Source organism: Magnolia sinica, chromosome 11 (assembly GCF_029962835.1).
Source record: "Magnolia sinica isolate HGM2019 chromosome 11, MsV1, whole genome shotgun sequence".
NCBI lineage: Eukaryota > Viridiplantae > Streptophyta > Magnoliopsida > Magnoliales > Magnoliaceae > Magnolia > Magnolia sinica.
In genome coordinates this window covers 83,857,837-83,870,775 of record NC_080583.1, presented here as the reverse complement: position 1 = coordinate 83,870,775, position 12,939 = coordinate 83,857,837, and the positions used below count along the sequence as shown (strand labels likewise).

General features: G+C 40.1%; 1 protein-coding gene across 1 annotated transcript; it reads right to left on the bottom strand.

Moving 5' to 3' along the window:
• Positions 1–6,438: 6,438 nt before the first annotated feature.
• On the bottom strand, positions 6,439–8,027 carry LOC131218220 (long-chain-alcohol O-fatty-acyltransferase-like). The gene has a single exon (XM_058212901.1). It carries the CDS (start codon positions 7,987–7,989, stop codon positions 6,913–6,915), a length of 1,077 nt encoding a protein of 358 aa, XP_058068884.1. The 5' UTR covers positions 7,990–8,027; the 3' UTR covers positions 6,439–6,912.
• Positions 8,028–12,939: the final 4,912 nt, after the last annotated feature.

Here is a 12,939-nt window from a genome sequence, read left to right as displayed (position 1 = left end):
AATGATTATCCAGAATAAGAATCGTATTGATATATGATAAGGATTGGCATGCTTGAGTTGCATCTCACATCGCATGGCCGTGTTATGGCCGATAACATTCATATCTTGCACCGCATAACCTTAGTACGGGATTGCATTCATGTGCTCATCACCATGATTCCGCAATACTCGACCTTGCATCTTGAGCACGCTTATATTGCGCACATACTTACACCACCCTCTAAGCTTTCATAAACCTGCACGATTGATGCGTGCAGTGATGCCAGGATGCATCGCAGCCATAGTCTCGCCGTAGTTAGAGCGTGCAGCCGAGCTTCTGGAGTTTTGTTTCTTTTGTTACATTGTATTTTCCCTTTCAGACGTATTGTACTCAAAAGTTTTTTATCATAGTGGATTTTGTGGTGGTGTTCTTGTGGTTATTGTTCGTTGGTTATGCTTTTGGTTATGCTCGTTATGAATCAGACTGATGATTATAAATCCTCCTTGTAGTATCCTAGGATCGGAACCTGGTGAATGAGTGCCAGGATCCGAGAATGGGGTTCTACGGAGGCTGTCGGCGCTGGATTCGACGATCAGGAATTTTGTATACCAGAGGCACCATATCACATGTGTCCTCATCAAAGTCAGTTCACTAATTACAGTGAGTGTGTTAGTGGTCAGGTGTTTATGGGCAGTGACATTGCATGTAAAGTTGTTAATGTCAGATCAGTGCGCATTAAGATGTTTGTTGGGATGGAGCGTATCTTAACAGATGTGAGAGACATTCCTGATCTAAAAAAGAATTCAATATCTTTGAGGGCTCTTGAGGCACTTAGGTGTAAATTCATTGGGTTTGATTGTGTCCTAAAAGTTTCAAAAGAGGCACTCATTCTGATGAATGCATAGTGGAGCGGTAACCTTTACATGCTGATTGGAAATACCATATCAGATGGAGCTGCAGTATCTGTAGCAGAGTCCACATCGGTATGTTTGTGGCGTGCGTGCCTAGGTCACATGAGCGTGCATAATATGAAGGTTCTTGAGGAATGTGGTGTTACTCTTGAGAAGATCTACACGAGCGTAAATCCAGTAAATTTTCTTACAAATATGATTTCAACAGAGAAGTTCAAATTCTATTTGACTTCTCTGGATTTGTCAAATGTTTGATAAAAATGGAGTATGCGTAATAAGTGATGACGGTGAAGTTATAATGGTGACAATTAGAGATGGAGCTTGGAGCTATGGATCATGATGATTAAAGCCATGGTGGAGATTGTTGTCTGGATGTTTTCAATCTATATATGCAGAAATAGGGGAGTTTGATCGATTGAACAGGTTGCTCGATCAATCAAGTGAACCCTGGATTAAACAAATTAGTCTCTAGACAGTTTTGAATAAGTTCGATCGATCAACCTTGGAAGTTTGAGTGATTGAAAATTTTTGAGAATTCATGTTAACTCTTTGGACACTTTCAAGCATGTTCGATTGATCAAACATGGTAAACTCAATCAATGTTGATTAATTGATTATTAGATCGACAATACGGATAGTTTTGCCTAATTTTGTGTGTGTATGTGTGTGTGTGTGTAAAATTGTGGGATTATGGTAGAACGTAAGAGAGCAATGAGGGGTAAATTGATTCTAAGATTTGGAAGTGAGAAAACAAGGGTTTTCACATCTATAAGTGATTTCATCTCTTGTACTTTTATTTTCATAGTGGATTAGTATATCGCTTTGTGCCATGATTTTTTCTCGCAGGTTTTTTTCATGTAAAATCGTGTGTTCACGTGTGTACTTTGTTTGCGTTTGCTTCTCATTGTGTGATTTGAATTCGGGGTTTGCTTATTTGATTCCCCAATAGAAAGGGTGTGGAATAGATAGAATATAAGGGGGTGAGAAAGAGAAGACTTAGTTTTTCTTTGGAAATTTTGGCCGCTATCATATGGCAATAGCTAAATGATGTTGTAAGTAAAATCCTGATTGGGCCTAATGTGGCGGCAATGGACTTGTTAAATACATTAACTTCAAACTAGTATATCTTATTGAATATAACTTCAATTGAGGTGATTCAAATGCCAAAAAAACATTGATGAGCCTAATTTCAGAAAAGAAAAAAACCATAAACTTGAATGAAGTTGATTTTAGGATGTTTACAAACTGTCTAGAAAATTATCAATTTTGAAGCACTTAGGACTTCAAGAATTTTAATAATTTTGTTAGAAACGAAATTAGGATGAAAATAAACTTGATGATGCATTACTACAAAAATTATAAAAATCATTCATGAACTAGAAATGTGAAATAAGCAGCTGAAAATTTCTGCAACCATCAAGTGGTGCTAATGAACCAGAAATCATAATATTTTTTTAGCTCAATAAATGAATTTATTTTTTTTTATCATTGCCAAATAGGTACATATATAGACCAATTACACCAATACCTCATAATTAGACTTAAAATTGGTCACAACAACCATGAGTCCCAATGCACTGCTGCGTATTTCCCAAAACAGAAAAAAAAACAACTTTCAAAATCATGCAACATTCCCAATACATACTTCAATTTTCCCCTTGAATTGGGCCAAGAAAGTGTGCATCAAATCCATCCCTCTAGTGGGCTCTTGAACTCATTCTCCATTTTCTTTCTTCTTCTTCTTCTTCTTCTTTCTTCTTCTTCTTCTTCTTCCTCTCTCTCTCTCCTCTCTTTCTTTCTAGTGTCCTGTGTTTCATGGTCATGTGTTACATACATACATTATGCTGTGGGTTTTGGGGTTTGGATGCGGTTTTAGTGGTGTAGAAAGAAGATATGTCTGCCTTTCTACAGAAGTCATCGTTTTGGTTAATAGGTTTGGTAGAATAAATCTCCATGTATTGCAATAAGACACGCCACTTCTTGTAATAAGATAGGTCTAGACTCTAGCAGTTGGATCTGGATTTTTTCAATGACCATTATCATCTAAGAAATAAAGCCCGTTGGGATGGGAGTTTTGTGCTTTTATTGTTGGTTGCAAGCCCGGATAAACAAGGAAGGCTACATCAAATTGGCAGCCGGAGTGTAACTTTTGCCATAACTTTTACCATAAATCCTAACCAGACAACACGGTTCATTTAGCTTGAACCTTAACGCAATTTCTCAATATGCAACCTAGATAATGATCATCATCATCTAAGTCTTATCCCAGTATCCTGGGGTTAGCTTTTTCATCATCATCATCTTTTTTTCAACGACGTACCTGATAGGATCCCCTTGAACGAGGTCCTTACTCATGGCTCAGTAGTAGACTCTGAGTTTCAACACTGAGATCATGCCCATTGTGGTGTGTGGGTGTAAGCGTGTGTTAAAAAAAAAAAAAAACAAAGCTTCCCTTGAATGGAGCATCCGCCCAAAAGAAATATGGGATTGAATATTTCAACCATATGATTATATAAAAGTTATGGGCACATGTTCAAAAGAGCCAAATTATCAAAGGGTTGAGAGCTTTCATTTGCTGCTTGTACACCATACAAAGTGAGACTGATTGTATAAACGGTTTGGATCACTGATAAAATGAACTAGATTCAAAGGCTAAAGGCCGGACGCATCCTACTGCAATACTGTCGGGATGTATTCTGGAAAATCTCTCTGGTTATTGCAAAACTACTCTTGTATTGAGAACTGATCCTCTCTATGCAAGGTACCACAACTTGTGGTACCGTACCATCTCTTTCCTGCCAACATACAGAATGTGTAGGAATCAGTGGAATGAAGAAGGAATGCCCCAACATGAAGAACACCGGGCACAGCTGGTCCACTCATCAGGTGGGCCACGCTATTGGAGCCAACGGTGACAACTGACATTCTGGCCTGATACAATCAAAGCAGCTCACCTAAAAAGCAGATGCAGCCTGATTTTCATGAAGGGTGCTCTTTGCTGTGGGGCATACCGTTTTTATGATAATGATTTCCCACACAAGTGGCACGTTGGTACGGTGCCACAAGTTGCAGCAGTTCTGTACGATTGAAGTAAAAGGGAATGGGTATCCTCAAATCCCCTAGTTGAGTCCAAGTTTAATCGACCTGTGCCCAAATTTTCAGTAGGACCAGGGCGACTTTGTACGATTCAAGATAAGAGGATTCGATTTTAAAGGAACACTGCCCTAACATTAATAGATAATTCAACCTGATGATTTTTTCCCATTCAGATTTCCACTTTCCCATTAGCTTCAGTGATAGTTTCTGTTTTAATTTTGGTTGATAATTGATATCTCTATTTCATAATTACTTATGCTAGTTGTTGCAATTGATTTCTAAATTATATGCTGAATACATCTTGCAAAAAAAAAAATGTTGCAGCAGTTCTTGCATTTTGTTCTGTTATAACATGCCAAGGTGAATAAGGGCATTTTTTTATGCAACTCTCACAAAAGGGTTTTTCCTGCAAAGGCAAGATGTTCATTGACATGCTCTCCAAGTGGGTTTTTTAATGCCTATTTCATCGGGTGGTTTTCAAACTGACAATTTCAAGTGGGTTTCCAAACAGCTGCAAAAAGGAGTATTGATCATTTGTATGATGTAGCCAGAATAAGTCGTGAAATAAACTGCACTTTAGGGTATGTTTGGAGATCACCATTCCAAGGAAAAAGAAAAGAAAAGTAACAATTATCTATTAAATATTTTCATGAGCAGTACTGGAACATGGATTTCATTTTCGGAGGTGTCATTTAGATAGCAAGTAAATTCTCATATCCATTACAGAACCGTAATTTAGTTTCTTGTGCCAAAGAATCTTAAACATATGAAAAGGTTCAATAATTATTTATGGAATCGATTCTTTTCTTTGTTATCTAAATTAATATTCTAAACTGTCCCACTGAAGAAAATCATTTTCCTTCCTAATTGATGTCCATGGTACTGGTGATATCCCAGCATCATAGCTCAAAACATCTTAACAATGTAGCCCACCAGATGCAAAGACCTAATGTTGCACGCATGTTCGACACTGCCACAAGTTCCTGCGAGTAGATAAGCATGGCTCATAAATCTCAAGTAACATTTGTCTAGGTGTGATGTTGGCTTAAACTAATCAAACCAACAGCCCATAGGTATAAGGTGTCCTGTAAGGAATTGGCAAACCTCAGGTGAAGCGTGTAAGTATCTGATGTAGAGTGGGTCACAGACAATTCCGTGGCAAAGATAGACCAGATAAAGTACAATAGGAGGTAGAAACAATTTGGACTGTCAGAACCTTAAATTAGTCGTATCTCGCAAATAGGGTAAGTTTTTCAACATATTATATATGATTTTGGGGAAGGAGAACCTACTCAAGCCAACCAACCTCCTGCTATGCCGGGTAATTGCCCACGCTGGATTGGAAAGATTCCATGAGATCCACGGTCAAAAGTTCCATTTAGTTTCATTTGTACTGTAAATAGTAAGTTTTAGTTCAAGTATTACTTTTGATCCTTGGAGTTGTAGATGTCATGCCTAACATAAAAAATATGGCTTAGAAAAGTTAGGAGAATAACATGGTTGGGTCAAATTGAACACTTACTATTTTTGGCCGAAAACCATGAAATCTAATAAGAATAGAGGTCTTTTGTAAATGGTAAGTTTTCTATTTATAATAAGTCACGAACAACCTAGGTTTGAGTTCCTTATTTAAAGGGTTGTAATAAATTATGATGTAGAGCGGGTCGCGGACAGTTTCATGGCAAAGATGGATCAGAAAAGGCCCGGTCGATGACAGAAGTGATTCGGACCATCGGACCTTAGATCGGGCGTATCTCGCAATCCGGAATGAGTTATCTGACGTAAAATATATGATTTTGGGGTAGAACGAGCTACTTTAGCCAACCAACCCAGCTATGCCGGGTTGCGCGGCCTGGAATTACAAAAAACCCCTTGATTGACGGTCGTTTCCCTGTTTTAATTTCGTTTTTACTATAAATAGTAAGTTTTAGTTTGATTATAACTCTTCATCCGTTGGGCTTTAGGAGTTGCGCCCAACGTGAAAAGAGCTTAGAATAATTAGGAGAACGGTTTGGTGAAGCTAAATAGGACACTTACTATTTTTGACCGAAAACCTTGCGCACTAGTAGACATCACGATCGTCTATAAATAGTAAGTTTACTATTTATAGTAAGTCGTGGATTCTAGGAGTTTGAGTTGTAATTTGATTCTGATTTCTTTCCCATTGCTTGGTACCCCTATTTAAAGGGTTGTGAACTCGTTTTTAATTTTTCATCAATCAATTTCGAATTTATTAGAATTTATTTCTATTTTCTGCTTTCTTTCCTCGTGGATTCGAGAAGTCTCTGTGAGGAGTCCAGAGAAGTTCCGTGGATTCGGAATAGTTATCCTCTTGAGGAAGACGGTGCTCGACCTCACGTCCTCCCCTGCATCAAATTATTTCGAATTTATTAGAAACTATTCCTGCTTTTACCCCTCGTGGCATGGATTCGAGGAAGGCTTGTGAGGAGTCCAAAGGACACTGTGGATTCGGAGAAGCTATCCCCTGAGGAAGACGATTATTGACCTCATCATGTCTTTCCCTGCACCGGTTCCATCCCAAACCGGCACATATTATCTAATACAGCTCAAAATGGCCCGATAAGGGGAAATGCCACCGGGTTTCAGCTGTGACTCCGAGACCCATATTCAACCTTGACTCATTTTTAGCATTTATCTAGGCATGATGGTAGCTGACATCAATCAATCAAACCCCATCAAGTGGCTAGGAATAAGATGTCTTGTAACCTAAGGTTAGGTGGTAACATGCTGGATAGATGCATGAGGGACCACCTAAAGACCCCCTCATGTTCCCCTCATGTTCCTATTTCACTATCAATTTACTAGAGTTCATGACATTATGTACTGAAGCTATAATAGATGTTCATATACACATACAAGAACACTACACTGATATTTCAAATTTCCAAGATTTTCAGTACAGTCTTAAAACAGTTTTACATGTTTTTTCAGCACAAGTTGCAATGCTTCCTGCTTCTTTGCCAAGAACATCAAAAATGTTGTGTACTCTTCGATTCCCTTCACATCTATACCACTCTTCAAAAATGGAGGGATAAGCAGCCACATAGCTGTTGCTACCACAAACCCAAGCGTCAACGATGAAGAAATGACCGGCCGCCACCGATACTTCACCCCGACCGCCTCCTTTACTAGTATTTCCATCGCCGTGCAACACCCATGCAACACAAAGAAGCATGTGATTTCCCAAGAGGGTTCTTCTCCATCTGTCATATAGTACAATATGAGCTCATGAATGAGGCCCGATACCAAGAAAGTGGTTGGGACTGCGACCATTTTGGCTAGTAACACATCGACGAAACGGGTGAGTGTGGATAGGATTGGATTGTACACGGTCGGCCGCAGAATGTATGTTGCGATGAGGTTCCATCGCCTCCCCCAGAAGTTCTGTAACGATGTAGATAGGTGGGGCTTATCAAACTGCGGCTGGAGCTCTCGGCCCACCATGGTTCGAGCCAGGTTGGCTGAGCCCACCACCACAAGGTCAATCACTAAGAAAATGTGCATGCAATAGAGGACCAGTATGAAGTTGGGGAAGGTCTCTCTCATGTGTGGGAAGAGTGTCACCAGCCCAACTGAGAATAGCACTTTTAGTGCAATGGGTATTAGAGATTTTAGATTCAGAGATGGTTTTGGTGGTGTTTTATGGTGTTGGGGAGGTGGGCCTTCTTTGATTTGGATGGGGAATGCTGCTATGGTGATAAAACTGAACATGGACATGTGATGAGATGAGAGTGGGCCCTTGTCAAAGGAGAGCATGAGGAGCTTGAAGTTGGAAACCCATGTGAAATAGAAGGCTGTGATTGCCCTCAAAGTCACTGATGAGAAGATCCAAGGGATGGTGTAGAATAGATAGAAGACGGGGAGGAGAGAGATTAACCTTGCTTTCCCTTTGGGCAGTTTGGCCACTATCAAATAGCAATAGCTCAAAGATGTTATGACTAGAAACAATGCCCTTAAGAGATTCCTAATCTCATCCTCCATTTCTCTTTCACTCTTTTCTTTTCTTCTTTTCTCCTGTTACTTCTTTCTATTCATCAATCTTTCATGCGCTCATGTATTGTAATCTTTCATTTGTGGGTCTTGTTGTGTTGTGTGGATTTTCTGGGCCAAAAAGAAAAATGCAACCTTGTTAGATAATCCAAGGTTTTTGTATATGACAAGCTTTTCATTCAGGTTTTTCTAGCTATCCTAATAATAACCTAAATAAAAAATAAAAAATCACCCAAGTTTTTTGTAATGATTTAGTCTTTTATGCTACAACATACTTGAAAATGTAACTTTAAAATTCAAAAAAACATAAATGGAAATAGTAAGAAAAGACCTAACTTATACACAAATTATTAAAAATGAGATAATAGACTTCAATTAATTGAGACAAAGCTTCGATGATGATGATGATGATGATGATGATGATGATATAACAACAAACCCAATCATGCCGCCCATATCTGCCCGAGCCATCAAAAGACTTAGTATAAAGTATCCATCAATCAGGTCATTTGTAGGGTCCACCTATGTAGCATTTAACCTCACTACACTATCAAATGACTAGGTACAAGGTGACTCGTGACCATTAATAACCATGGAGTACTGGCACCAGAACGAGTCACGACTCAGCTAATATAGGACATCTGACTGCAGGTACTGAGTCGAGCTTTCCCGGCCCACTTTATATGGACCACTAGGCGGCACTGAAGATCCGTCTCAGTCAGAAAGTGGTAGAAAACCTTTCCATTGGATCCCTTGATAATGTCATCCAAGAGGCCGGATCTGGTACAAACGTTTCTACCTTGAGTTTAATGTACAAATCTACAATTGGGACCTACCATTAAGTTTCAATGAAATCCAATCCGTTCATCATTTGCAACCTCTCCGGATCTCCTTTTCTTCCAAAAATCAGGCATAATGCATTATGCGACATTATGCGTAAGATCTCTAAAATCATGTTTTGTGACCCAGTTTAGTTTTGGATTGGACTGATATTTTGGGTATCCATTCATCCTAACTGGATGCTTATTCTCAATGGATTAGATGTAATATGAAAATTACAGTGGGGACCATAAAATCTGTAAGATTTTTATTGTGTGCATTCCCATCTCAACTCTTCCCTGTGGTGTGGCCCACCTGGGGTTTCGTATCGTCCTGGTTTTTGGGTGCCAAATAGAAAACTATCCCGCAAGTGATGGACGGATTGGATTTCGTTGAAACTACACGGTGTGGCCCACGCGTAGATTTGCACGTTAAACGTAAAGTGGAAGCGTCATGTACCAAACTTAGGTGAGCCACTAGGAAGGAACAATGTAAAATCAGTCTTGAGACTTTGAAAGTCATGTGATGTGGCCCACCTAGTATTTTCAATGGCCTGAATTTTTTTCTGTACCTTTTTCCCAGCGGGGTATGACTGATGAATGGATTAGATGCCATGTACACAACACGGTGGGGCCCGAAAACAGTAGGAAAGTTTTATTGGTCGTTCGTCCCCTCCCAACTGTTCCTTGTGGTGTGCCCCATTTGATTTTTTTTTTAGATGATTTTCTGCCCCATGGCCTAACATCAAGGAGGGCATCTAATGGACGGGGTGGATCCAGTGCAAGGTTTATGTGGATCACACATACCATATTAGCGCACCTCAAAATCAATCAATTTTGGATTTTTCATATTTGCCAAAATGAGGAATCTGCCGTACTGATGCACCAGAAGGTGGACCATGTAGGGGTGGCTGAGACCCTGATTGTGGGGCTAACTGTGATGAATCTTACTACATCCACGCCGTCCATCCACATTTAAAGGTGGGCATTGAACCGAGTCGAGTCGAGGTGGCCAAGCTTGGCTTGGCTTGTCCATGATGTACTCGAGCTTGAACTCGGCCTCGAGCTCAACATTGAAGCTTAGCTTATTTGCCAAAGCTATCGAGTCGAGTTTGAGTCAAGCTAATGGTTTGAGTCGAGTCGAGTTTACCTCGGGTCGAGCTCGAGCTTGTTGAGTGAGAGAGTAATGGAATATGTTCTTGATCCTCCTCCATTAATGAAAAATTTAAAAATCTTAAGAGAATCAAAGTAAAACCCAATGAAAAAAATCAAACAAAGGTTCATATCGGATAAGGAAACCTATAAGAACTAATTTGTTCTTGATCTTCTTCCACCAGCAGAAATCCAAGTATTAGAGAAGAAACAGAGCAGAACACAGATTAGAAATCCAAGTAAAAAGCTCTAGCCAATAAGATCATTGGATTTCCTTAAAGCTCTAACAAATCTAAGAAAAACTCATCTCGAATTTCTTGAGTTTCTTGCCTAAGAAGTAGATCTCAAGAGATTGAAATCATACTATTGTGGAACTGAAATGAAAACTGGTGGTGGTGGTCGGGGCGGGCGTGCGGCTGGCAGTGGGCAGAGAAAGAGAAGAAAGGGAAAGGGAAGGGGGTGCGTGCGGTCGGATAGAGACTCTAGGGTTTGTTTTTTATTTTTTTATTTTTAAGTTTAAACTTAAAACTTATATTAATAATATATATATATATATATATATATATATATATATATATATATATATATATATATATATATATATATATAATATTTAATGTTTAATATATTTATTAATCGAGCCGAGTCGAGTCGAGGTGAAATGCCCCCTGGTCGAACTTGGCTTGAACTCAACTCGAGCTTCAAATAATTAGCTTGGCTTGGCTTGGCTCGAATAGGTCATTCAAGCCGAGTCAATCCGAGCTGACTCGAGCTGAGTCGAGCAAGCTTTTCGAGCTAGCTTGACTCGTGAACAGCCCTATCCACATTGAAAGATCATTTTCGGGCGTGATCCAGAAAATGAGGCAGATCCAAATTCTGGGGTCCATGATCTTCTTCTTCTTCTTTTTTTAATTATTATTATTTAACACACGCACACACACCCAACCCACTCTACACTAGTGGAATTTCACCGCCCATGGGTACTCGAACCCTTGACCGGGAGTTGAAACTCCTCATAGTCTACCACAGGCAAGAGTACTCGAACCCATGGTAGACTCTCAAGAGTTTCAACACCTGGTCAAGGGATCAAGTACCCATAGGTGGTGAAATTTTTCTACAGCGTGAGTGTGTGGTAATGTGTGTGCGTGTGTGTTAAAGAAAAAAAAAAGATCCAAATCCCCGATGGACCATAGTACAGGAAATAGTGGTAATTCATCATTAAAAGCTTCTTGTGGGCCACAAAAGCTTTAGATCAAGATGATATTTGTGTGGTCTCTTCATCTATAGGTCTCTGTGACCTAATGAACCTGCTTGTGGGCCACAAAAGCTTTGGATCAAGATGATATTTGTGTGGTCTCTTCATCTATAGGTCTCTGTGACCTAATCAACAGGTTCATGGAAAATAAACATTTCGGTGGAATCTATAAAGTTTTTAATGGTGGGTATACACCTGTGGTGTGGTCCACCTAAGATTTGGGTCCCTTAATTTTTTGGAATCATGCCTAACATGAGCTGTCAAAATGGTTGGACGGTGTGGATTTAAGGCATATACATCACTGTGAGCCCCACGGTCAGGGGTCCCACCCACCTTGGCGCGCCCCATCATTCAGCGATCGCTAACGTTGATCCGAAGGGACCTACACTGGATGGTCGATCCCTAACAAATCTTCCACATGAAATGATTCTAAACTTCGAACTGCAGACTAGATATTTAAAAAATAAACGGCCATAGAAAATATGCAGCAACGGTCCAAAATAATAGTTATAGAAAAGATACATCTAATTACTTAATCTGGACAACATTGGGGGATTAATCATCCATGGCAGGATACATTGAAACAACGGTTTAGATCAATGAACCATGGCCCCAGTTGTAAGAAATGGATGCATCTGGACCTTATGATGCTGTCTCCTGTAATGGGAATGCTCATTGGATATGCCCATCCATGATTGGAGGCGTTTATAGAATTGCCTCCAAAGTGAATAGGATGGCCCACTCACCAACGAGCTATGCATTATCAGATTTTATTGTCCATTTCATTCTGCATCTGTGGTCCACCTGATATATGGGCTAGCAGAATTTTTGGACCATTGAATATTCACCTTTGGGACCACCCTCGAGCGTAGGATATTACCACATTGGCACGTGTGAGGAAGTTTTCTTTGCCTCGAAGATGATCGATGCGGATTGCCTGTTGACTAGGGTTGTATATCGAGTCAAGCTGGCCTCAGCTTGACTCAGCTCGAACACCTGGCTGACCTCAACTCGAATTCGGCTCGGCTCGATCCTCGAGCCTGACTGGCCAGCTCAGCTCGGCTCGATCAACAGCTCGAGCCAGCTCAGGCCGAGTTTGAGCCAAGATCGAGCCAAGTTCGTCATTGAGGCATTTCTATAAACACCTGAACTGCAACTTCACAATCCCACTGTTTGTAAGATAGAGGCAATGGTTTTATGGGTATTTTATCAAACACCTTCTAAGTAATATAAAAATAAAAATAAAAATAAAAATAAAGGTATTTGTTTAATATACATACCTTGCTTGCCACCAGCCAAACCTTCCTTGCCACCACTAGTCAAACCTTCCTTACCACCGCCCACATTTGGTTGAGTCATTTTATCAAACAATTGGTGAGCAACATCAATGGCAAAGTGACCGAGTCACCAAACTGGTTCAATTCGAGTTCGATTCAAGCTGGATTCGATCCGAGTCGAGTTGAGCTGGTGCTTGCTCAAACTCGGCTCGAACTCATTTTTGAGGTCAAAAAATCAGATCAACTCGACTCGAACTCAGCTTCAAACCGAGTTGAATCGAGCTTTTTCAAGTCGACTCGAGCCAACTAACCGAGCTAGCTCGGTTCGTGTACACCCCTACTACTGACACTTCCAGGACCGAAATGGCTACCGGATGATACCATGTGGCCCCACAATAATATATGTGTTTCATCCACGTTATCTATAAATTTTGGGTCA

Coding starts and splice junctions, on each gene's coding strand:
- LOC131218220 (XM_058212901.1), bottom strand. CDS start 7,989: ATGGAGGATGAGATTAGGAATCTCTTAAGGGCATTGTTTCTAGTCATA.